Source organism: Pieris brassicae, chromosome Z (assembly GCF_905147105.1).
Source record: "Pieris brassicae chromosome Z, ilPieBrab1.1, whole genome shotgun sequence".
In the NCBI taxonomy this organism is placed as follows: domain Eukaryota; kingdom Metazoa; phylum Arthropoda; class Insecta; order Lepidoptera; family Pieridae; genus Pieris; species Pieris brassicae.
Window position 1 is genome coordinate 2,728,135 of NC_059680.1, and position 26,610 is coordinate 2,754,744.

Genomic DNA, 26,610 nt, shown 5'->3' on the forward strand with positions numbered 1-26,610 from the left:
ACAACATAATATAATTCATAATTTGTACATAAAAGAGTACAAGTACTTGGTACTCAGCTACTTATGTACTACAATAATGACGCCGAGATGAGTCGTACATAAAGAATTTACAATAATTGGTGATTATATTAAAATTTATATTATATACAACTTACAAGAAACTAATAATTTAGATTTAAGCGAAGACATTATCATCCCTTAATTGACTGGTTTTATGAGCTTATTCTGCAACATTACATCGTTACCTAATACACTATGAGGGTGAAACAGTACTTATTAATATAACTATAAACTAATGTATTATACTATGAGTATAGTTAGAGGCTATCAAAGGGAGCAACACGGGTTTTGGTTGCCCATTGCTAATTACCAACTGATATGGAATCGTTTGTTGTTTACATTCAAGTACCTTATTTATTTACATTTTCTACAACAATCGATGAGTTGGGATCTAACTTAAATTATTAAAACTGAGCAATTCCTCCATTCATCAATTTGGCAACATCGGAAGAACATCCGGCCTCAATGAGAAGAACCAAACCGACCGTGAAATTAAGGACCCTCACTGGTCTTCTTACACAATTTATTTATGAATTTGTGTATCACCAGAAATGTAGTTTGTAATATATTACGCGTTTCGGTTCAATAATGTTAATTGTTCACACGACAGGCTCTCAGTATCAGCTCACTAGTAGATTACTTAAAATAATGTTGCGAGTATTTCTATTTTATAAGCAAAAATATATTTGAAGGAACGTATCACAGTTACTTATAATAAATAAATAAATTAATTAAAATTAATTATCTTTTTACAATTTACTGTAGAGAATTAATAACTATAATAATAATCAACCTCCAATTCCAAGCCGAATTCTAACGCCCTCAGTTTTAAATATATCGAAGACAAAAAGCATGTTAAATATCACTGTCACAAGCCGCACGGAACTATCTACGCCTCACTCTGCATGCAGTGTATAGAGGAGTCTTCAGAGAGTTCATCCATTGAGGAATCCGTGAAAGAAGTCCCATCTGCGAAAGAGACACAACTATTTAAAACTTCCTCTTTATCCAACTAACCAATAGATACAAAAAAAGTGAAAATCATATAATTGTAGTACTAAAGTGCGGATTACCTATTGGCACGAACGGGGGCTTGTTCTGAAACGAATAGGTGAGGTGGAGGTTGATGGGTCGCCCAAACCCCACTGGCTCAGATTCTCTCGACATCACTGCTGACAAATAAATGCTGCTATTATACACGCACATACACATACTTTTACAGTCGCATTCGCTTCACAGGCGCAAAGACATTCGCAACGGCTGATAATAAACTGGCTCCTACCTTGCCCCTGTTTGCCTTTCCCTGTGTGCTGGTGTTTCTTTTGGCGCGCGCGGCTGTTCTGGAACCAGACTTGCGTAACTCTCTTGCTCAAGCCTGTGACCTGGGCTATCCTCTCGAGGTCCTGCCCGTCGGGATTCGAGTCCAACTGGAAGTTGGCTTGTAGAACCTGAAGTTGCTCCTCCGTAAAAGTAGTACGCACCCGCTTCGCTTTGCTTTTGTGGTAGCCCTCTGAATCGCAACCGTCTGTGATTTGATTTGAAAATGAATTTGAAAAATATTTCTGTACTTTTACGTCCGTCATAACGTTTTTAAGGCTGTCTAGGTCCATTTAAGACTTATGCTCGAGTAGGACTAAGGTGTAAGAAGTGGCAATTGAGAGGTGTACTATTTCTAAATGCTGAAATTACCATCGGAAGATATAGATCCACCGTCGAGCGTCTCGAGGTAGTGAGGCTTGCAAAGTACCCGATCCTCGTGAAGCGCGAACTGTTCACCGGTGGAGAGCTGGCGGCCGCAAGCGTCGCAGGCAAAGCAGGCGAGATGGTACACCTGCTCTCGGGCCTTCCTCACCCAGTCCGATGACGAAATGCCACGGCAGCACTTCGAGCACTTTGCACCGAAACTCCTGCGACAAACAACGCTCTCACACCCGATTCAATATCTGCACAGTTACAATGTTTATTCAGATCGTGACAGGACTGTTCCAAGATTCGTCCAAGTCCACATTACCGTATTTAGAAACATTGTTCTTGTGATAATTTACGGAAATTTTAGACTCGCAATGAGCATACAATAAATGTTCGCAAAGCGCCTTAATCTCTATATACACTACTCATTTATTAAAATAACATAGTATATTTGGTTTCACTCAGTAGGTCTGCCATGAATACTCTGAATAATTTTATTGATGAAACCGTTGAGGCCGTCGAGGACAAATCGACAGAAACATATATAATGTGTATTAATTATAATATGGAGATATCAGCTAACATTCACATGGTATTGTGCAACATAACGTGATCTCTCCCTTCCACCTGCTTCGGAAATAAATATTCCTTGTACTTAGCGTTAAAGGTCTTCACATATGAAAAGGTTTCTGTAAATAACATATTATATTTATACTTTATTCACGCCGAAAGAGGTATATTTTTTATCGTATGATTAAATCAAATTTTTGAGCAGTGTTGGCCTAGTGGCTTCGGCGTGCGACCCTCATCCTTGAGGTCGTAGGTTCGAGTTGCGGCTGTGCACCAATGGACTTTCTATTTAACAATCGCTCGAACGCTGAAGGAAAACATCGTGAGGAAACCGGCTTGCCTTAGACCCAAAAAGTCGACGGCGTGTGTTAGGCACAGAATCAGCTACTTGCCTATTGATTAACAAATGATCATGAAACGAATACAGAAATCTGAGGCCCAGATCTAAAAGATGTGATAGCGCCATTGATTTATTTTATTAAATCAAATTAATCTACATTACGTAGCCTAGAATCCTGAGTCCAAAATATAAACCGCAGTAATACCAGTCCACCAAATACGGGACCAGTTGTACTACTATATAATACTCAAAACATTGTTCATCATCATCTAGTCATCGGCTGTGTGTCTACTGTTGCTCTAGTATCACAATATGTAATCGTTGTTAAAACTGGTGACTGGTCGCGTGACCCATTGCAGGTGAGCCCTCCCTGACATTTTAAAGAGGAAGTAAATAAGTGTTTACGGTTATCAACATTATTTTAATTAATTTCTCTAAGTGCGTATCGGCCTCCGTGCCGGCTAATGTCAAAACATGTTATATTGAATGGCAGGCGCGAGTTACGACCGATAAACAACATCGCAACGCAACCGCAACTTCAGGAACAAGCGGATCAAACTTTTTCTTTACAGACACGTCGTAATGACGTCCATTAGAAATTTCATATAACAATTAAATGTTGTAATATCCCCTTCAGCAACGGGGCTTGCAGACATCCGTTTCAGCAGGCCCCGCAACTAATTATATTAATTAAGATAATTTTTAATAGTTTTGTAAGTCTTCAGTCAATCTGTATATCAAGTATATAAGAGCGGCGTTGTAGAGGAAAGGGTTCAACTTTTCGACATGTAGACCTGTCAGTGTTGTCGATCGGTGTCTATGTTGCTGGTGTTTACAAATAAAGAGTTCTTGTCCGTTCTAAGCCAATGATTTGAGACTATCTGGCCAATCTATATGGTGATAATGCAGAAGGGTGTTATAGCTAATATTATCGAGTGTATAAACGCGTGCGCAATAAACACTTGTGGATATAAATAATACTACTAATGGGCGACACAAACGGACCCGCTGCATCAATTTAATTATATTTCACTTTTAATTGACATGCAATTTTTGCAATAACGCAAGCCCGCTCTAAAAAGGCACTCGCACTACATAATTTTAAATTTATTGTTTAATTATATGATTTTCTGATAATTTATTGCCGATGTGGCGATTAATATTTTCATTTATATGCAATACACCTTTTGTGAGACTATATTGGCAATTAAATATACGAGTAGTTCCTAATCTTAATCTTAACTTTATTAAGATTCTGTATATATACTTTTACACACTACGACGAAGATTGTTTCAATATGTAAAGATAATTTAATACAATAAACATTTATTGTATTAAAATCTCATACCTACATGGGTTTCATAAGAAATTAAAACATTATTACAGACGCAATGTAGGCGCGTCGTTTAGAACTGGCCACGTCCCCAGGGAGATCTGAGCGAAAGCCAGGATTTAAGCTGGGTTTATAATATTATTTAGAGGTATTATTTAGAGATATCCGAGACGAACGCACTTATCTATGAAAATAATTTTGATTATCTGTCAGTAAGCTCTGTAAGCTAATCTCAAATAATTTGCCTAAAACGCATAACTCCAGTAAGACTACTCTGCAAAGAGGTTATGTGTTATCAGGAGCCCCTCATTAGCATTTCGCGGCGCATGATACTGAACTAAATAAAGGCGTGCGACACTCCATTACCACGCTATCGTATCGACAGTTGGGGAACTTTTTGTTTATACTTTTGCTTTCAGAAGCCTTCGCTTATCTTGTCGATATTAACTTATGCATCCTATCACCGCTCCGCGTTTTAAACAAGTGAAAATAATTTATGAAAATGTCAATAGTATAATTGTATTAAAGCAAGGTTGACATAATTAAGAAAATAAACAAAATATACGCCAAATGTCGACTTGTTTATGACATATGTGAAATGAGTGAAACAGAGCATTCGGCAAACAATCTCTACAGAGAAAGATTATTGGTTAACAATTTGCGAGGTCCTGTGTGCTCTGTGGAGTGTCGTCGCTTAGCAGAGTGCAGAATCGCGTGTAGTCGTTTTATTAATTGAGGCAATACGTTAGTCGTGTTATCCAGGACGATGTTTCAAGGCGATTTGCATTTCAAAAAGTGTTGGCGGGGCAAAACTGAGCAGCGGCTACCGTTATCGTGCGTATTAACATTTTGTCGCCGGCAGCATCAATTAAAGACGGACCTCGCATAGTAATTAACTTGGTGACAGATTAACAAGTTTTAACACTCGGCCGTAATGAAGACGTCGCTTACCGACCGATAAATGCCTCCATTCACTATTCAGGCGCCGAGGGGTGGTCCGCGATCCTAGCTCGAAACAAACCCGTTTCTGGCTGCATCTGGTCACGCAGTTGTAGCTGCGATGCCGGTTCGATGGGAGATTGTGTTTTATCCTTTAAGGACACATGTGTCAGACGTAAACTATTAGAGGACAGGTGCGTGAGAATAGGCCACGGTTATGTCCGCAGCGGTATAGAAAAGCTCGGTTCGAGTGTGGCACAACAAAGCGATGACGGAATGTTGGCCGCGCCGTGACTTGCAACTCTGCCGTTTTCATTTGTCATTTATTTTGATTGTGATAAGTCGATGCGACGTGAAACGATATATTTCAATCGGAACAGGCTCTGGTGGACCACCGGGACGCTTTGACCGAAGTCCTATGACCGTTGTTTTCCTGAGAACGTCGGTTCACCTCCTGGTGTGGTGTTGGTTGAAGAGGAACCAGAATAGGAGATATATGACATAGACAAGCTGAATTCAAATTATAACAGAATATTTATATTATTATTTTCTTAATTAAAAATTAATTATCTCATGTGTTCTGCATTCGACATAGTTTCTTTTTGTTCGCTAGATATTATCGCAAAATTAACACATTCGTCGGAAAAATAATTAATTTCAAGCTCACTTAAAGTAACTTCTCGCGTAAGCGTCACTTCGTTGTCTAGGATTAAAAATAAATACTTTAAACATGAGTTTAAAATCTATATATAATTTCACACAAATCCAAATGGAACACATTAAAGTTTTGTATATATGATAGTAATATGGGCACTTGGAGCTCAATCAGGTGGGTCACGAGGTGTCAGACGCCAGACGTCAGAAGAGCCGGCCACTTGACAGTTGACATTAAGTATCCAATCTCGATGACGCCACAGGCTAGTGATGGACTTGCCATATAAAGGTGTGCCCTGTGTGTGTGTGTGATGTGATTGCGCGCTTTGTTGTTGATACTCTATTGTTGGAAATTTATGTCAGTTTCTTTAGGTCGCTTTGTAAGTAACGAGGTACCTTATCTAAAAATTACAATTACATAATATAAATACAAGATAAGTAATATAAACCGCTGTTATGTTAACGAGCGCTTATTATTTAATTTATATGGCTATTAGAGGAAATATTATCTGCTCTATATAATAATTTGTGATTAATTCTTGGAATCCAATTTTTTAAGCCCAATACGAGAAATCGCAAGACAGGAATCGTTAAAATGACCGCGTCACAGCTGACTAATGCCGTAAGTGCGAGAGTGTCAGCCGTAAATCGGGCGTCGCCGCCGGCGCAGCCTGTAATTGCTTTTGATGATATATCACATGTTTATTGTTTATTTAACTTGTCTTTTTATCAGGTAGCCGGACATCTTTTGTTTTTGGCGGGTAGCCGTTTGACGCGTGTAAGTTGCTTTGTCTTTTGTGAAGCTTTTTAAGTTTCATTGTTGTCGATGTGTCTAGTGGCAAAAAGATTTACTTATAACACTTTGACTTGAACGTTTGGTTAGTTACTCGCAACACAGATATAATAATAATTAACTTTCTTTCGTTAGTAAGTCGTTTTCGGTATCAAAATAGAGTAGAAAACTTTTAGTGATTTTGTGGTCGCGATTTGTTCCATGCTTCTCCATTGGAGGAGATGTTATGGAAACTTTGACACTTCCAGGCCATGAAAACCATTGCCCAGGACCGGCAGAAGGCTTTGTCGGCAGCCGTCACGCGAGCCCGCCGCCCACGCGGCCCTCGCAAGCCCACAAATGCGCCGTGTTCTATGTTAATGTCTCGTGTCCTTTCGTTTTAATTATTCTATAGTCGGATAAATAAACCCAGCTTAATCGCTTCACTCTGAATATTAAACAATATACCCGCAATCATAATATTACGCGCGATAACGATCCTGGTGAGCATCCGCCCGCTCGGCTTCAATTCATTTCCTAAATAATTTATTCATTAATAATATTGCCGTTTCGATACTCCCTTGCTTAGATTTTAAAATTGACTTTGAATCTGGACATGAAACGGCAGACTGGCCGAGTTTACATTACGTTATTATGACTTATGACCAAAGTGTTCGTAAAAGCTTTCCAATTGGAAATAAATATTAAAAATGAGAAATAGCTGAGAAGCAATTAAAGCAGGCATATAAAGCTATCATTGCCGGTTGTTAGTGTAATTTGTAGTGCACTCTCCGAGCGCCTGCGGCGGCCGCTGTCCCGCGATTCGGTTTAAACAAACGCGCATAATATCCCAATGAATCGCTGCTATCTAAAACAAATAACTTAAATCATGTCGTTGTCATGGCGCTCAATGGTACCCATTAAAAAGGGGGAGGAAAAGCAATCAACCAGCTAAGATTTATTTGGCCGCTCGAGGCCACTCGCTCCGACACCTCTGCCTTCTGCGTGCAGTGTACTATGGTGTTACTTATCCTTTAATCCGGGGAATAACTTGGTAATATACCCTGGATTATATTTTTTATCGCTTTCGCCTTAATAGTTTTTTTTTTATTTGGACCTACACAATATTGAAATTGACGTGCATAAATATATATCAAAACCGTTTGGTCCCATGCATGCACACGACCACCGCAATCAATTATAAAAAGTAGTGATTACGAACAACAAACTGGAAAAATGCTAAGTATAAAAATAGTGAATCAAGTCCGTAAAAAATTGCGTCCGGCGTGGCTTTACTTCGTACTGCTCACTCCAGTGCGCTTCCGTCCTGCCCTTCAGGCGATCATCCCGCGACGATACGAGACGCGCTTGTGCTTGTTGCGGGAAAGTCGCCCATGCTGAGCTAAGGCCCTTAAGGCCAACATCGAGATTCCATACAAAAAAGAATCACGTCATTATGGTAGCGACATAACCTATAAATCGACGAGTTCCCGCAACCTTAGTTCGACGATGTGGGATGAGCAAACATCTTCGATCGAACAAGTGAATCCCGGCCCGAACTTGTGTTGATATAATTGTTGTAATATTTCGGGTAATCTACCATAATTAGTTTCAATAGCTGTAACAGGTCTATGATTGCTTTATTTATTTGCGAACATTTTCCTAAAAAAAGAAAATACCCTCGGTATTAGGTACACGTGAATATTATGTAGGTACGACTTTAAATAATAACTTTTAAACTTGAAGTAATTCTGTCATGCCAAGATATTGTGGGATATCTGTCGTACGCATTAGTACCTGTTAGCCTCACTAATATTACATGTGATTTTTTCAAAGTCCGTCAATTTGAAAAACAACTCGTTAATTGTTATCGTTAGAAACATGTTCCTTCCAGAGAGAGAGAAAGAGAGAGAATTTCCACACGGATCAGCAAGTATTATTGGTGAGATTTGCATTGAAATTGATAAAGAATAGCGCTGATAATGGAGTATCATGACCACACAGCGAGGGTCAGAGGTTGGATGCCTCCGCATACCTCCGGCAACCCGGCCGACTGAAGACGGCGGCGGACACGCGAGCCTCTCAAAGGCTTCGTGGCCTTTCCAAATGGACGGATAACCAATGACGGGATCGATGACTATGAACATTTCTAATACGTAAGGTTAATTGGACGCGGGCCCTGTATTGTGTTGGAATTAATGCGGGCCGAGCGAGCTGTGATGACCGAACTCTTCTAGCTCAAGAATTTAGCCCGATAAGAGTAAACTTATAATGTATTCAGATTAGGCAAGTTCAGACTGATAAGGTTGATCCGTCCGACACGCCAATTAGCTAAGGTTGAGGCATCGGCAATAATGAGCTGAGCGAGTATGCTGGCGGAGAGGCGGACAATAATCTACAAGCATTTATTGAAACTTGTATTTATGAAATGGATTTTTTTATAAAGGAACCAAAAAATTTATTAATATGTTACAGCAAATATCAATGGGAACATTGCTCATCTGTGTCTATACAATAACGAAAATGCGATCCCTTCAACTGTTTATATAAATAACAACATACAAGTAATCGCGGAAGCAGTATTTCTACGAAAGATACATTTAAATGGGAAAATCAACATCATATCTTTCAATTAATGGAATTGCATAAAAACTATCTTCGATATAAGAATATTGCATGTGTGAATCTTAGAATTGGAACTCAACATTAAACGGTTTCACGATAATTAAGAATAAGATGCGTAACTCAGTAACTCACTTGGCATAGTCCTGCTTGCAGTAGACCTGACGGTCGCGCAGGAAGCACGACGGGTGGCGGTCGAGCTGCAAGGCGCAGACGCAGCAGCGCAGGCAGGACGCGTGCCATGCGCCTCCGCCCACCTCCAGCAGGAACCGGTCCGCGATCGCCTCTCCGCACGCGCAGCACGTGCGGTGCTCCGTCTGTACACAGATACGTTAGAGCATGGATCCTTACGTTTCTCCTTCTTATCCTAGACACATAAAACATTTGACGACACACGGAGTAGGTGTAACGCTCGCCCGACCCGAGTATGCTTCTCCTATTGCCACAATAAAAACATAGCAAATACAATTACATTGTAAATCGCGAATAACACGAGATATTAGTGAGACAATACTACGCCACATGTCGCCGGTCGGCCAAAGGGGCGATCGTAATTCAATAGAGCCGTTGCATAAATAAAACGCCCTAGCTTAGACATGCGATAATCAAACGCTAGCTTAACTTAGTTAAATATTTGCAACAAAATTGTGCCGCACGAGCGACGCAGAGGCGCGAGATAATCCCGTTAGAGGCTCACACTGAGCGCTCTTCAATTTCATTTGTTAGTCAAGCCGTGAGTTTTAAATAATGTACCTATAGACATGCACGCGAAGTCTGTCTCGTGTGATTCCTACACCAGATCAATAGCCTTTAGTGATCTATTATTAGCTATCTCTATAGAAGATTGACTGTTTACGCACTTATAGTGGTTTCTCAATCGATCGATATCAGCTTTTACTCACACTCAATTGGAATGGGTCCGTGTGGATCCTATGACTAATACTTTACTAGTTTATTGTATATTGCGTGAATTGTTTTTAAATGCCAAAGACTTCCCTTAGATCGGTCTATTTGTTTACATAGACGGCCAATACAATTGTAGATACTTGTTATAGAACTTGCTGTTAATGGCAATGGGAGAAGAAAATTTATGGGAAATGTGAAAATGCAAAAACGCTTTAAAATAAATTTATGTCACAGTCTGAGTTCATCTCTTTCAAAATTCAAAAATTTAAAGTCATTTATTCATATAGGTATTCAATACACTTATGAACGTCATGTTATACATTTACTGCTAGTTCTCAAATCAAGGGCGTAGAACGTAAGAGAAAAACTCTCGGCCACTCTTTTTCATCACCAAGTTTTTTGTTTTACACAATGTTTGTAAGGAGCTGCAACCATTACACCATGTTCCACACGACATCTTAGGTCATCTTCTATACTCGATTAGTTTTAATCCCAAACTCCCTCTCATCTTAAAAATAACTATGTTATGTTCTCTATGCATTCTAGAAATTCTATCTCATCCTTCTTAGGCTATCAGGATCGTTAGTATCTACGCCATTAAGTTGTGGAATACGCTCCCTGAATCCAAACGATGGGCTACTGCCCTAAGTTCTTTTAAAATTCTTTTAGATAAATCTTGACTTTTGTAATTCATATATTTCGTTATTGTATTGTATTGCATTGTAATTCAAAAACCGTGAGATTAACTTTACTTTTAGTTTATTTTATTAATTGTTTGTATTTAATTTAAGATTCAGTTTGGTAATTGTATAATTTTTCAGTGTTAATTGTAATTTATATTCGATAATATGGTTATGTACTTCTTGTAGTATTTAATTTTTTCGTGTTTTATCTTACTAGGGTCTGGAAAGGATAATTTGTTAGCGATAAGGCTGCTCGTTGCATCTCTTATAATTTATGTTATTTGTCCTTATTTTAATGTGAAGAAGTTAATAAAATAAATAAGTATAATAATATAACATATGCTATGCAATAAATATATTATAATGTCAGATACATTATACGGATTCAATCTATGGAATATTCAACTATACGGTTTAGCCAACGGTGAAGTGCTTTCCCCACGAAACATCTACCCGCCTATTTATATTGCTCGTGAAATGTATCGTAATAAATATATAATAAATCAAAGAGCGTTTTCAATAACACAATTGTGGCGAGGTATCGTCGATCAGCGAACAGATACGAGTGTGATAATTCACGTTACATCATAAATACAATCGAATGGCGTCGAGCGGCCCTCGACTTCACGCACTCGATATTGGCACATAATAGTTGCAGCCGGCGCTCAAACAATAACAAACAGAGCCGTGTAGCGCGTTCGTTTAGCGACGCTCAGTCACCCCAAAACAAATCCACGGCTATAAACTTGGGCTGGCCGCAACCGCACTGCGCACACGGTGCGCGCCTCTCACAATGCCGCTTGTCACCCATCAAACATCCTAACAAATTTCTTAAGAGCCCCCATTCATGTGAAAGAATAGAACCGGGTATTGTCCCGTTCCAACTGATATGGATACACTTTTTATGCAACTTTTTCTGAGCGAGCGAGCTACTCCCGTATAATGACGACGTTTGAGTGTTTTTAACGCCTCATTTACGACTGTTTGTTCTCCGAGTGGAAATTATGCTAATGATCCGCCTTTTCACGGAACTGGATCCGCGGAGCCGTCTCTCCGTGTACATATTTATTCGGTGAATCGCATTAATTTCATCAGCTATCGTTTAATATGCGCCACTCGTTCCACGCTCGTTTAATTACAGTTTGATGATGGAAATTTTGTCAGAAAAAGTAAGTGTGAAGCGCGGCAAATGGCCCGTGGCAATCGCAAGGGCGGGATTATGCACTGTTAAATCGCCACCGCATTTGTTGTATAATAGCATTGATTTCTAACAATACCAGGGGAATAGCACCTTTTATAGACTCGAACAGTTTTATTCACTTGAGCGATACGACAAAACCTCGCTGTGGCGCCGTGTCAGCCCAACCCGTAAACAATAAATTATAAATAAACAGTACTAATTTAGCTCGAGATACAGATATTATTCAGTTATTTCTCGAACAATATCTGACACTTTACATATTTTACACCGATAATTTATTTAAAATTTATTACCACCTACAGAATTCAATCTAATCTGTGATAAATCTGACAGCCTTGGCAAATAGCATTTATAACTATCTCCGGTTATTAGTTCTAGTCTCGACGAGCCGCGCCGCTTGAACTCCTATCGACATTATTATGAACATACAATATGCAAATCACCAGATTGAGACGGAAGAGTCTTTCGATTCGGGTAATAATCATCAACGTTTTCCTAGCGATTCTAGCGGTGGCTAAAGTGCCGAATGATATCCGGTCAATGGGTAGATAATTCTTGTCTGCGGGGGTCCGGGGGCCAGTCTGCGGCGCCTACGCCTTTGTCACCCATTGTATGTGGCTTACGTTCGCAAATCCGATTTATATTTGAATATAATTGACTTTCGGCCCGGTGTCAGGTACGAAGCTTGTTTCCCTTTGTAAGCGGCTCATCTCAATGGCATTTTTATCGTCTGAACATGATAAATGTGTACGGGAGATTAAGCTCGGCTCGTTCCGCGGCCCGAGCCGATCTTAGACTCTCCAGTGATTTGTATTTGTAATTCTATCAAGTAATAAGCTGCATCGACTCTAACGCAAATAGGTTGCGAGTTGTTATCATACTTATTAATCTATGGATTAGTGTTTTAAATAAGAGGAGAAATAAAGCTTATAATCAATAATAATATATCCCATTAAGACACGGAGCAACGAGCCAGCGTCATTTACGATAGAGATACTTCAAAAGAAACGGTTGTAGACAAACAGTAGACAACAAAAGATTCGAACGAGGCTCGTTTTCCATCCGCATTTCCATAACACTAGTCAATCTTGCAAATCGGCGGCTCCGCGACTTGAATTCCACGTTTTTCGAACCCCTTCCCGACGAGTTAGAAACATTCAAATCGAATAGAAACTCACTGTTTGTTTTGTCGTTTGATTTATGGTCTGCTGGAGGATGAGATGTGTTTTGAAGCACAAAAGCGAATCGGAAATAAATAATAGGTGTGTGTCAGCGATCGGTGAGGCGGACACAAAGCAAGACACCCCGCGGCCCGCTCTCCGGCCGATAGGGACGCTTTACACCGTTCACGCATCGATCTTTAGTTTTTTGTCCACACACGACACACGAAGCGGATCTAGCGAACTGAATCTTCTTCAAGCCACACTTAATGAGTCGTTTATCACCAATTTGGATGCACTAACGTCGCGGGCAGTTCAGTTACCAGGTCAAATAGCCTTAGGGTAGTTTTTTCAATAATTACCAGACCCATTTCAGCATTGTAATTATGAACATTAGGGGTTACTTAACTCTAAATAAGAAGTTATTTAAGAAGCAGTTCGGACTACATGTCTTTTCAGAAGGATACGTATGATGTGTACATCTCCGGTTACTCAATCACTCGATTGGTTTTCAGTTTTCACTGGATAGGTAAGAACTGGATGCTTTTAAACGTATGATTTGTTTGTCAAAAATGGAAACTTTCCAGGGATTTCGCTAGGGAGTCGAGCCTATTTGCTACGGCGTGCTGGGTCGGCGGGCGGAGAGGGGAATGTTTACGGGCGGGCGGGGCTGGGCGTGGCTCGTGACGTCATCGCCCCGTTTTATCGTACGTAGATTGTACATTGCGATACACCTTATGCTGTCGACGTGAATATGGCGGCATATACTCACTCTATCGAACAAATGTTTTTGTCCAGTTTAAGCTCTAAGCTTAACAACCGTACATCACATTTTAATTAGGCTGTCAACATCGAAGATGACCTTTCATTGAGATTTAGCTAAAATGTAAATGGCGACATGGCTTTTTTGTTATTATTGTGTAACTACGATATGTCTTGAGATATATATCGAGACCTACATCAGATTCAATAATCAACTTTAGAGCAAAGCCATAGTAATAAAGTTTAAAAAATCAGTGGCGCTACATTGACATTTTTAGGTGTAGCCCTCAGATTTCTGTATCTGTTAACTGTTTCATGATCATTTATCAGTCTAATAGCTAAGTCAGTAATCAGCCTCCTGTGACTGTCACACGTCCACTTGTTTGGTCCAATGCAAGCTGGTTTCCTCACGATGTTTTCCTTCACCATTCGAGCAACTGTAATAGACGGAAAGTCCATTGGCGGCACAACCGGGGACCGAACCAACGACCTCAGAAAGGGTCGCTAAATCGATCAGACCCATACTGCTCTATATAATAATAATAAATAAACAATTACTTTTTTTTTAAATAGATGTCAGTTTACCTCGTGACGGAACGTGATCTTCAGAATGGATACAATTTAATTGTAATAAAATATCTCTGTTCGATATTTTAATATAATATGGGGACAAACGAGCCCACGGGACGCCCAACAAGGGCGGTGTTTCCAGCTCATGCACACCATTTTTAGTGGGTGCGTTGCCGGCCTTTGAGGGAGGAGTACACTCTATCTTTGAAGAATTGGAGGTAGTATCTCTCAGACTCCCACCGGGAGTCGATTCCACAGTTCACTTGTTTGGAAAAGAAAGTGCCTTGGGAAATTGAAGACTGGGAGAATTGGGAGAACAACATCAGGTTCGTATTCCTTCTTATTTTACGGCTTGTGTCGGTGTGTTCAGTTCTAGAGATGAAGAACTTCCATTAACGACATCCTACGTCGGGAGAGACTGAACAAATTATTTAAAAACTTTTCGATTTATAGCGAAAGAAATGAAAGTTCCTTTAGGAATTGTCCTTAATATTGTAGACAACCAGTTACGTATGATAAAAGTTGAATCGCTCGGGTCCCCAGAATGTTTTCTGATGCGTAGAAAGAAATGAGACTGAGAATTTCGCAAAGCTTTTGTCTAACAGTAAAAAAAGCCATGATGTAGAAGAGACTCACAACCTCCAACTCCGAAGACTATAAAGGCGATTCCGTCCGCCGGAAAGGTCATCTATTTTTCTGGGACTGATCAAATAACAAATAACAAAGCTAAAGTTGTTAATCATTGTTTTTAATTTATTATTCTTGCAGCTCCTTACAAACATTGTGTAAAACAAAAAGCTTGGTGATTAAAAAGCGTGGCGGAGAGTTTATTGCCAGTTCTTCTTTTCCATTCTACGCCCTTCATTTGACAACTGGTTATTTCTTTTCTGACGTTCATAAGTGTACATTCTGTTACTTTATGAATAAATGATTTTGATTTTGGTTCATGAATTCATGATTTGTGCGGGGCACACAAATCCAGTATTGCGATGGCTGCCATTCTAGAAGCTGGCTTCGAATTCATATAAAAAACAAACGCCGCACGATTTTTGAATGGATCAGGATTTATACTGAATTTTAGCTTCAGAAACAAGATGTAAATGTAAATGGTAACGTGGAAAAATAAGATAATAGTTACTAAAAGTTAATTGCGACATTAACATAAATTATTACAGAATGCCGAGATGTTAAAAGGCCAGGAGGAAGACACAGAAAGAGATAGACAGACGAAATAATGAGAATGGGAGGCACAACTTATACATGAAGAGCTAACATTAGACACGAATGGACAGCTGGAAGAGGCTATGCCTATTAATCACAGGACACGCTGATCACCAAAACCAGCACATCTGATGTATTATATTCAGTTAGGTTATGTAACTTATATATAGTAAAATATATATAAACAACCGTTTATATATATTTTACTGGGTGTAATAAAGGCTTAATAATAATGATTGTGATTTACTCAATATGACTTATTGATAAAACCAGTAGTTTCCGATATACCTTAAACCGAACAATCAAAACGATTCAGTTAGTAGAAGATATTGTACTCAGAGCCTTTTTATGACATAGTGACAGCGATATAGATCTCACGTGACAATCAATCTCCAACATAGCAGTCCGCTCAAGCTCCTGGTTAAATTGCGCTTTACTTAAGAACAATAATACGACAATATAAAAACTCTGCTATCTTTTATTAATGATGGCTTTAATATTCTTCCTTTATATTAAATATTTATTATAATAATAAATGAATATTAGAACTTATAATCTAGAATTTAGTATGAATGTTTACTTTGTTATATTTTTTGTATAAAAAGGTAAAACTGTGCTTTATGCTTAAGTTTGAATGTGTATTCCGTTATTGGCTTTTGTGTATAATGTAATTGTTTGAATATTGTTTAAGAAGTAACTGTTGGAATACATTAATAAAATAAAATAATATCTAAATAAACACGTCCGTAGGTCGCAAATTCAGAAACAAACCGAAACATGTCGTTAGTTTATTTTTCTAATAACGTTGGTCCAGCGATGATGTAAGATATTTTAATTATCTCAACGAGAATATTAAATAGAGTGGGAACCGCTGGATTATTACACGGAATGGAGGTCTCCATCGGTCGGGCATTAAGCAATAAACAGCCAATAAATGTGTGTCTGTCTGTTCGGCCGCACCGCCGCGCCGGCTAATTACCGACAATTACGGCGCGTCTCCATCGTGTAAATGTCGTTTCGATGGAGATGTATGGATAATGGATATAGTTGGCGACCAACGTGTCCAACTTATCCAACCGACGCGCACCAACACAGACAAACTTTAGACATAATTGTAGTATTTAGGAGCCATTCTTTCCATTTGCTTCAAACACCTACACGGTTCGAATGGGACGAGAGTGATTTGTATGTGTGCTTTTAGCGCTGCATTGAGAAAAAAGAACCATTTCGAAATATTCGAGTTCGTGATTAAATAAAGGATTTATGTTATAACGTCTATATTATGATGGGATCCCAAAAATGAAAGATTTCGCCGCACTGACAAGGCCGTTAACATTCTAAACAAGACATGGCAGACCATATCGATTATAGAGACGGTTATTGCTCTCCTATATTGCCGGTCGTGTCGTAGGGCTGCCGCTGAGACGTTTAAGTTTTCGTTGCGTCGAAATTTTTAAATTAAAAAAAATTATATTTGATTGTAACACACTAGCAATACGATCAGTAAAACTTTTAGCATATAGTTATTTCGCATATATGGGATTTCTGTGTGTCGGTAGGACTCAAACGTTTACGAACGAGGCAGCCCTGGTGACAGGGGCGGGCGGGCGGCCGTTGGCTGTCCCATAACTCTGTCGGCAATAGGAGCGGCCCCTCGACCGTTAGGCCAGACGTTATTTGCCTTAATGCCCTCCGAACTCTTATTGACGTATAAACTTCCAATTTCTTTTTTCCAAATAGCCGAAGGCGCCAGTTGAATTCTAGTTTTGTTTAATTGCGTTCGGCTGGGAGGTTGTAAATTAGGCGGGCGCTTTTATATGCATAGCGGTCTTGAACAATATTCTAAACTAATTAAAAGTTGTATAGTGCGGGATCGTTTGCCCTCGGCGTGACGTCACCCAGAAACAAACCTCCATACCTGACAAATAAGGCCGATTAGACGACTGATGAGCGCAGTCTAGTCACCTAAAACTACTTTCGATACGAAAATCCCCAAAAAAGTAAACTAAAGAGAAACCAAATTGTGTATTTTTAAGATGAAATCAAGCGCCGGCAATTAAGACTGTTTCACAAATAATATCGAGTCGATCGCAAAAAGACAACCTGTGGCAGGTGTTAACTGCTAGCCGGCGCTAGTGGTGTGCCTATATCGATACAATATTCGATTACTTTTAATATTTTCAATTAAAAACTGCTCACGTGTTAATTTATGTCAATTTATAACGTCAATTATGATTGCAACAGCTTGTGACGGGAGACATTCAAGCAACGATATAACGCATTTTTCTCAAACGATCAATTAGGCCTGAGATCTGTTGCTAAATACCTACTTTCGTCATCAGTGTCATCGGTGATATTGATAGAACGAGTGAAGCGATAAATCAGAGCAAGGGATGAGCTTTATGGACTAATCGATGTTTATCGCCGTAATAGAGCTGATACTTTGATTCGGTGTGAACACTGCGGGTGCCGCTCGTGCCCACCCGTCCCCTCCCCCTCACTCCTCCATACATAAATACCACCCATTGTCGACGCAAACATACCTAAAGTATTGTTTGCTACGAGCGCTCTAACGCCCCGCTGTTTCGCTATTCTTCTTGGAATAAGGGAATCCCGGCCGAGCCCGGTGGTCGAGGCGAGTGCTACAAAATTAATGATTGCTTTATTGCAGCGGGTGCGCAGACGAACCAGCGGAGACGATCATGACACGCTTGTGCCGAAAAGGCAGGTCAACCGTGTTTAATTAACCAGGAAATATATTTTCAGAATATGACTATGCGAAAGGAGAAAATATAATTGTATTAGTATTGTTTAAAAAAAATCAATGGCACTACAATCTTTTTAGGTCTGGGCCTCAGATTCTGTATATGTTTCATGATCATTTGTTAATCGAATTGGCAAGTAGGTGATCAGCCTTCTGTGCGTGACGCAAGCCGTCGACTTTTTGGGTCTAAGACAAGTAGGTTTCCTCACGATGTTTTCCTTCACCGTTCGAGCGAGTGTTAAATGATCACATAGAAAGAAAATCCATTGGTGCACAGCCGGAGATCGAACTTACGACCTCAGGGATGAAAGTCGCACGTTGAAGCCACTACGCCAACACTGGCCAACATTATTATTATAAGGTAAGGTTATATTCCTTAATATTAGTATCAGTTTTGTTAGTATAAGTTTAAAAGTTTTTTAGTAAGATTTATTTTTTCTTTTTAAATGGACTAGTTTTTGTATAACCCTTTTTATGGGAAACATTTATCCAGTTTTTCCCCGCTAGTTCTATAATGTCATATGTCCATCTTTTCTTTTGTTAATAAATGTAATACCGTTTATTAATTTGTTTCCAGTATTTGAATCTGCCGACAGTCAACAGTGCGGCCACCGTATTTGTTCATGCTTTGTCGAATTTTCCAAATAACAGTCTTTATTTGCTCGCAATATTGTTTAATCAATTTAGTTTAAGGAGAACTGATTGCAACTTTAAACCTTACGCACAAGGAATAATCTCCTTTAACGTGTTTCATTAAAAAAACTGAAATAATTGACACAAGTGACTGCCCGACGGTCCGACTGTGTACACAGGTGTGAGTTATCTAAATAAAGCTTTATACTTTTGTATTAAAGTTGCTATTCGATCGACTGGAGCGCGAAGAGACGTACTCGAAGAAAGGAACATGTCATACGGTAATAAAGATGTTATTCAGACGAAGTTTGGGTTTCTCACAGGCTTCGAGGCGCGACACACATTCTTTTGTTTTTAGAATGTTTCGAAATTCGACACATTTCACACATAGACTTCTGTGCGATATTGCTAAGATAATATCCATCAATTCACCTGGGTTGGAAGGGATTCTTGATCGCGATCGAAAGCGTGTCTCGAGACCATTAAAAATATCTCAAGTTGAAAAAGACATCATTAATTAGGATTATGATTGTGAGGTGTAAATGTACCGGCGCTGCATTTATAAGCGCTCATAAAATACCGAATGCACAAATTGATAAATTACAGACGGGACGTGCATAATCCTTTTAAGCGAGACCGGCTTTTACGTATCAAGGTAACTATAACTTAGCAGGCACCTTAAAACAATGTAAGTGTAGAAGCTCTAAATTATTAACAAAAAATCCAGGTTGGGGAGGCGAGTCGTCATTGGTCAACATCCCGACTTCACAGTTACTATAGAACTGGAAAAACTAAAACTTGGTATGTCAAGCAAGCATACGTTGATTCCCTGTTCCGTGATCCCTCGAATTTCGAAATTCCTACGTTATTAACTAGTTATTAATAAGGATAGTTCAACGTAGACTCTATAAATATTACCAGAAGAAGAGATTTATTGAAAGCCGCTTCGGTCGTCGCGAGGCCGTATGAGGCGGAAAGGTGCCGAGCGCATGACAAACGGCCACCATTGTCCGAGCTGTTAAACTCATTTGTAAGCTACAAGTTCCAATAATAATTTTATTAAGAAAAATGTTCGAACCCCCGCTTCATAATCGATGTTGTGTATTATGCTAATGTCTTGTAAGGATTGCTTTAAGCTTCGCCGTACTTTAACTCCGTTTTGTTTTGGAATAAATTCCTTTATAAAATATAAATTTCTATTAAATTGCCTTTATTAAAAAGATAATTAAATTTATTAAACTATAATTCATTGGACTGGCTAATAATATTTTTTGACCTAATTATTTAATTACTAGAAGAATTTTGGAGCCTTTCAACTTTTTTGTAAAGCTTTTGAGTAGCTTGAAACATCACCTTCTATGTTACATAGTGTATGTGTTTGTTCAAACTAATTAGTTATTATAATTCTGTGACTTTGATGTCATTGATTGTCAATATACTATATAACTATACAACCCAGCTCACTTGCTATTTACGCTCTATATATATTACCATAAATCAAAAACCGTATTATATGATAACTGATAAACCGTGCGTTTAGAGAAGCCCACAACGCGGCGATGTGAATTTTTCAGCTAGGATTGTTGGTTTATTTTATAAATTGAAAACTTTGGTCTCAATCTACACGAAGCTCTGCATACTATATATAATTAAATGTCAAACAACGCCTATAGATGCATATATATGGAATTTTCGAGTGGACAAAGAGACACAATTAAAATTCATAATTAACAATTAAGGAGACAAACACCTAGACTAAATTTGTGTTTATAACTGTTTTATATAAATTATTAATATGGAAGATGATATTATAAGAGAATTATTATGACTTGTCTTGTTATCCCGTGAAAAGTTTTCATTATTGCATTGATCAGGTATATATATCAGATCCTTTTTCAAATAGAAAGTTAATAATTAATAATAATTATCTCTATATCGCTATTCATAACAATTACTAATAGTATATTTTATGTTAATTCTAATGCAGGTATCTATTTATTTTTTACTAAGCCGCTACAAATCAAAGAAACTCAAGTATTTCTGTGAGTAATTAAGTACAAGGAACGGACTTTTACAAGCCTTTTATGCCGAAGGATTTTCTCTTACTACATTTGTGTTACTACTAGTATTATTGACGGCTGATAAAAGTCTATCAGTTCCGAAGACATATGAACTTAGTAATTATTATCATTAATATAACATTAATCGTAACGATAAAAATTACATAAATTATATAACAAAGAACAATAAGTAACCTGAAAATATAATAACTTCCAAAGATTCTGGCAGCGTTTCCTTTTTGAATAGCCTGTCTAATTCTTTGTACGAAGTAGCTGCCAGCTCTTTGGTTTCCGAATAATTATTTATGTTTAACCGCAGTAAAACCTTCTTACAGCCGGCTGAACCCGAACCACGGAACACGAGGCACAAGGGTACAAATATGCAGAATAAAAAAGTCCCAACCCTCTCGTGCTCTGTCGAGATTCCTATACGAGTGATATATGTAATGTTTTCTTTGGCTTTTTTATATGCATTGTGTGCGTCCGTCCGTCACTATCGAGCACTATTAATGTATCCGTGTGATGATTTATCGACATAGTAAAAGATGATCGTGAAGCTCAAAATGCATTTCTCAGCATTACTCAACAATACTAATTTCAATGTAATAATATAATTATTCTGCCATATCTTACAGAGAAAGTCATAGTTAAACAATAATTTCAAACAGCGTAAGTAGAAAATTAGGATTTGCCGTTTATAGTGGCCGACAACCAATCGATTTCTGGACTGACTGCTTGATGCACCGAGGAGCCCTGCGCCAACGAATGCTTATGTACATCGTCACATTGGATGTTGTGACAGGCGTGTACACCCACTATACCGGACGCGTGAATCACAGGTCCTCCCGAATCACCCCCACAAATCAAGGACACGCGGTCGCACGTCGGAGTCACACAAATTCGGGGACACAAATGGTAATCCACCTTAAGACAACTGTTTATCATCCCTTTGAAAACCTTCAGAGTTTTGTTCGCGGTGACGATAGTGGTGTAAATATCCGATGCGTTGGTGGAGCCGAACCCGGCAACGATCACTTCGTGTCCGATCATCGTCGTGTGATCCACTGCACTCAGCAAACCATATTGCCGTATTTTGATTGTTTTTGTCCTCAGTAGGCCAATATCGTAATTGCCGCATTCGTTGACATAGCCTCTGTAGCTCGGGTGCGGATACATCTTGAGAACCTTTGAAACGTTAAATTTTTGTCCCGGTATAAAATCTCCAAACGCGACGTAACCCTTCGACTTAAGGGTAATATCTATACAGTGAGCGGCCGTCAAGGACCAGGTGGGGGATACGACGCTACACGAGCAGCTCAAATCAAAATTCCATGATTTATCGAAAGAGCCATAAATAGCTACATAGGGAAACTCCCCCGGCATCGCGTCTCGCCCGCCATATATTCGCCGATGAGCAGCACTCCCGAAAATAGTACTCATTCCTATGCACAAATACAAAACTAGTGGCTCTTGCATTTTCCAATAACCTATCGTCGTAAAATGCAAATGGTATTGATAACACGAAATCTCATTTTGTTTTATTTGTTTATAGTTTGTAATAAAAGCGTTTCGAACTCTTGTGACATGAAACCTTGAATTCGAATAGTGAGTTGGACTACACCGCCGCCGTGGCCCTGCTCGGTTCGTTTCTATGTTTGACGATGTATCATCGATCAGAGTACATCTATGAATCTCTACATCATCACAATATTGTTATACAAAAGTGTCGGACGTTTTTAATCAAATTATAGTGTAAATGTGAAACTCGCAGGAACATTATATTAACTATTAAGTTTTATGTTTTTATACATCGATAACGTTTGTAGTTTTATTCTTGTTTAAGTACAAAAGAGCCTATAACGCAACATATCATTATCATATGTTGAGGCTTTGTAAATAATAATATCTAACAAAAATAATGTAATAATTTAAAGGAAATTATTACTATTGAAATCATATAGTCGTTTATAATTATATCGTGGGTCCCTAATCTCAAAACTGTCTTATCACGCAGTTACAATACGGCCACTCTTGTTTATTTAATATACAGCCCAATCGCATTTAGTGTTCGGGGGGATCAGTGGTAGTCGACCGGCCGTCAACTGGATTCGAGAGGTGCAATAGCAATTCTACTTCAGCTAAAAAAAAAATATCTAAAATAACAAATACTCCACGCCTGCGACATTCATTTTAAACTTACGGCGCAACAAAAGTGGAAATTGAAGAAGTCTCTCTGAAAACATGAGGCATCGTCAGCGTGACGTGCGAGGGGTGCAAAGGTCGCGACTCGATTAAACCCGTCAGAATCGATACTCAAAGAAGACATTCGCATCGGAAGATACATTCGGATCATTAATATCGTCTTTGAGCCGGTGGCGTCGCCGCAGGGCTCCACTACACCTAACTAACACATTACCGGCCAAAGCGTCCGCCGCCATAACTCTCTCTGTCGAATAACTTTGGGAAAACGTATCGAATCGACGACAGGCGACATCTTCTCGATTTATGGCCCGCACTCGATCGATAATCGGATTTCGTGTCGGGACTTCTGATAAAAAAATTATGAATTATCAATTCGCGCTCCGCCATAAGCAACATTCTAATTAAGCTGCCAAATAAATTTAAACAACAATTAATGAGCGAGAATAGGTCTTAGACGAATAACAATATTTCTGTTAAGAAGACATAGATTTGATAAAACCCCTCCACAGCTTCTGTAGTCTAATGTTTTTGAGTAGCGATGATAGCGAAGAGCCCGTTGATGTCTTTTGCTCGTTGTAAGTAATGACCGACGGATGCAAATGTTTCTTAAATCACATTTAATATTTGGTCAGTTAGAATTTATCTATTTCTTGTATAATTAACAAACCAATCAATAATATTATCAGTTTATGATAAAAAGTTATTGATAATGCATAGAAAAAAGACGTTACATGTAAAACAAAACCACTAAAATGGAAAAGGGCTGGACATACAATAGGAGGAGCAAAATTGTAACACTATGGCAACCAAGAAGCCATAAATGTGACAGATGTAGGAAATTTAAAAGGTGGTGATGAAATCATGGATATGGCTGGAATGACTAAGACCTATACGAGATTGGTATACAATAAGGAAAAATGGGCAACAATGGTGAGGGCTTTTATTTAGATTAAGAAAAATAATAACTATAATGTATTGTATTCTTAAGGCTTTAAATAAATAAAAAAGTGGAAAATATAATCACTCGCGTTTTTAATTTAAGAAATATCTAACATATTGCATTCCAGGCTGTCGTGATATCAATGCGCATTGCTTTTAGAAAACATTTGTATTAAGTAGGATTTAATATTGAATAAATAAGTTCAGGTAAACTTAAGTATATGTCATCTTAAAATATCAGTTTCGCTGACGTCGGGTAATCTTTTAATCCACGGAGAGTAAATTATGAGTTAATGTTGGATTTCTGAATATGGGTAATGTATTTATTTACAATGACATAGATTTTTTTTATGTTCTATCAACATCATCCTGTTCCATAAAGTCGATCAATGAGTTCGGCTGTTAAATGCACCTAAAATCGACGGTGTGAGTTTTCATAATGGTACAATATAAATAATTTATAAGGAAAAAAGCGATCAAAAAAACACATACAGAAATTTGAGGCGAAGACCAATGCATGTAGCGCCATTCCTCTTAAATTAAAAGTCATTATAATGAACCATTTTAATGGGTGATGAACAAAATGGTTGAGAGAAAGAAAGCAATCTTCATAGAATAGATCGTCATATGAGTCGTAAAATACAGTGTGAGGTTGTTGAGTGTATTCTCGAGACCGTTCCGCGTCATTATACTTTGTAAATCGATTCAAGTTAAATTGTATACGTAATTTATTATATATTAATCTTCTTCGGCTTTTTTTACTTTGAGCGCCATTTGGTTATAATGTGTAATTTATAGTTTTTTAGTAAAAACTGCAAACTTGTATTTGTGCGTGATAGATCTGAAGTGTCTGTTTTAGTTAATATTCAAATAATGAAAAAATTTAATGGGAACGAGGGCTTTAAGTGTTCTTGAGACTAATTAAGATTTAATTAACGTAAAATGTTGTTTGAATGTAACAGAGATGCCGACCCGGGCGCAACACGGCACATTTGTAATTCAAATGGGACTAAATTTAACCGAGTCTTCCAGCAACCGACGGGCGGACCTGCTGTATTTTATATTGTTTCATAAAAAAAATAATTGGCAAACAATTCAAATTAAATTAGTAAAAAAAATTCTATAAATCCAAGATATACAACGTATCGCACGACTGCAACGACAATTGCAAAAGGTTCCTATGGGAATAAGTGGTGAGTGGGATTGCTAGTTGTCGAAAGATTTTTATGTTACCGTTGATAAATAAAAAGTCTTATTGGTTTGTTTTATGTTGATTTTTAGGCAGATAATTAACAAAGGGATGTTGATGAAACCTTATATCAAAATTCTCGACATTTATAATTAGTAAAAATTATTGGCTTCGATATTGGTAACAGGCGGAGTCCACAAATACAGTATACTTCCAACGGGAATATAATTTATTGGGTCGTTACCCAATAAATTATATAACCAGTATATGTATGTTTTTGACTAAGGTAAATAAATATAGTATGTCCCCAACTCATAATTGCTGTAAGTTTATACCAATTCTTTCACGTGTCATGGAAAATTAACAATTTTCTACAGAAACACACAGACACCTAACAAACTTAAACCACAGACTTTTCTTGATTAAAAATTGCGTAATACAACTTGGTGTACAGATTTTCGGCCACTCTCTTAATAATTATAATTAATCTGGAACCACTTACCTTCATCTTTGTTACGCACTCAATAATTGTCTCTCACGAACCACTCGCTTGAGCGTCAATTGAAACAACACATGATACACAGCCCTATTCGCACGACCGACCGCGACTATAGTTAGGTTAAAACTAAGTTTTTCAATGGTTTAAGGCGGTACCCGCACGGGCCCCTCGAACTCGCAGGGCGGCCATTGGTCGAAGCCGCGGGAGAGGCTGGCGGGCGTGTCTCTCGCCCCGAGTCTTGCCTCTCAATCACATCGTGTACTCTGCTATGGGTAAATCGAAATGATATCTGCATTTTTTTTGTATCCGAGCTTGTTGTTTGTTATTGTAAGTCGTGAGCTTTACTCTTTAAGCTCACGTGTACTTAATGGCGCGAAAGAAAGTCTCCGTCATATATTTTCATTATGCTGCTCACAAATCCGGTCCTTGATGCCTTTCGGTGGAATACGTGCTCTTCTCTCAGTTATTATATGGCTGCGTTTAATCAAGCGAATTAGTTAAACAATGCATTAGAATATCATCAATATAAATTAATATACATATTTGTATGCATATATCTTTCTATAGAGACAAAGCTTGCCATGCGCGTAGCGGCGTCGTAGGGCGTAGCAGAATGCAAGTCTAGTTTTATTTTGAATATAATACACATTTTGAGTCGCCCAATTTCTTATCCTTAGAAGAGAAAAATCGGGATTGAAATGCATACATACATATAGTTGTGAGGATCATCAACTCCGTCGCTACTCCTCAATTATAAGATTTGCTTGTGAATGCGAGTGAGGGATGCTCATTGTTCCGATTGATCCCTTAATGAGCGGACAGGGGGAAATTTGCAGAATTG

General features: G+C 38.5%; 1 protein-coding gene across 1 annotated transcript; it reads right to left on the minus strand.

Annotated features, from left to right (window-relative positions):
• On the minus strand, nucleotides 1-25,848 carry LOC123718888 (LIM/homeobox protein Awh). The gene is made up of 6 exons (XM_045675849.1): nucleotides 25,773-25,848; nucleotides 9,116-9,297; nucleotides 1,750-1,967; nucleotides 1,343-1,585; nucleotides 1,134-1,229; nucleotides 1-1,029 (listed from the first exon to the last, which is right to left on the minus strand). Exons 1-6 carry the CDS (start codon nucleotides 25,776-25,778, stop codon nucleotides 950-952), a joined length of 825 nt encoding a protein of 274 aa, XP_045531805.1. The 5' UTR covers nucleotides 25,779-25,848; the 3' UTR covers nucleotides 1-949.
• Nucleotides 25,849-26,610: the final 762 nt, after the last annotated feature.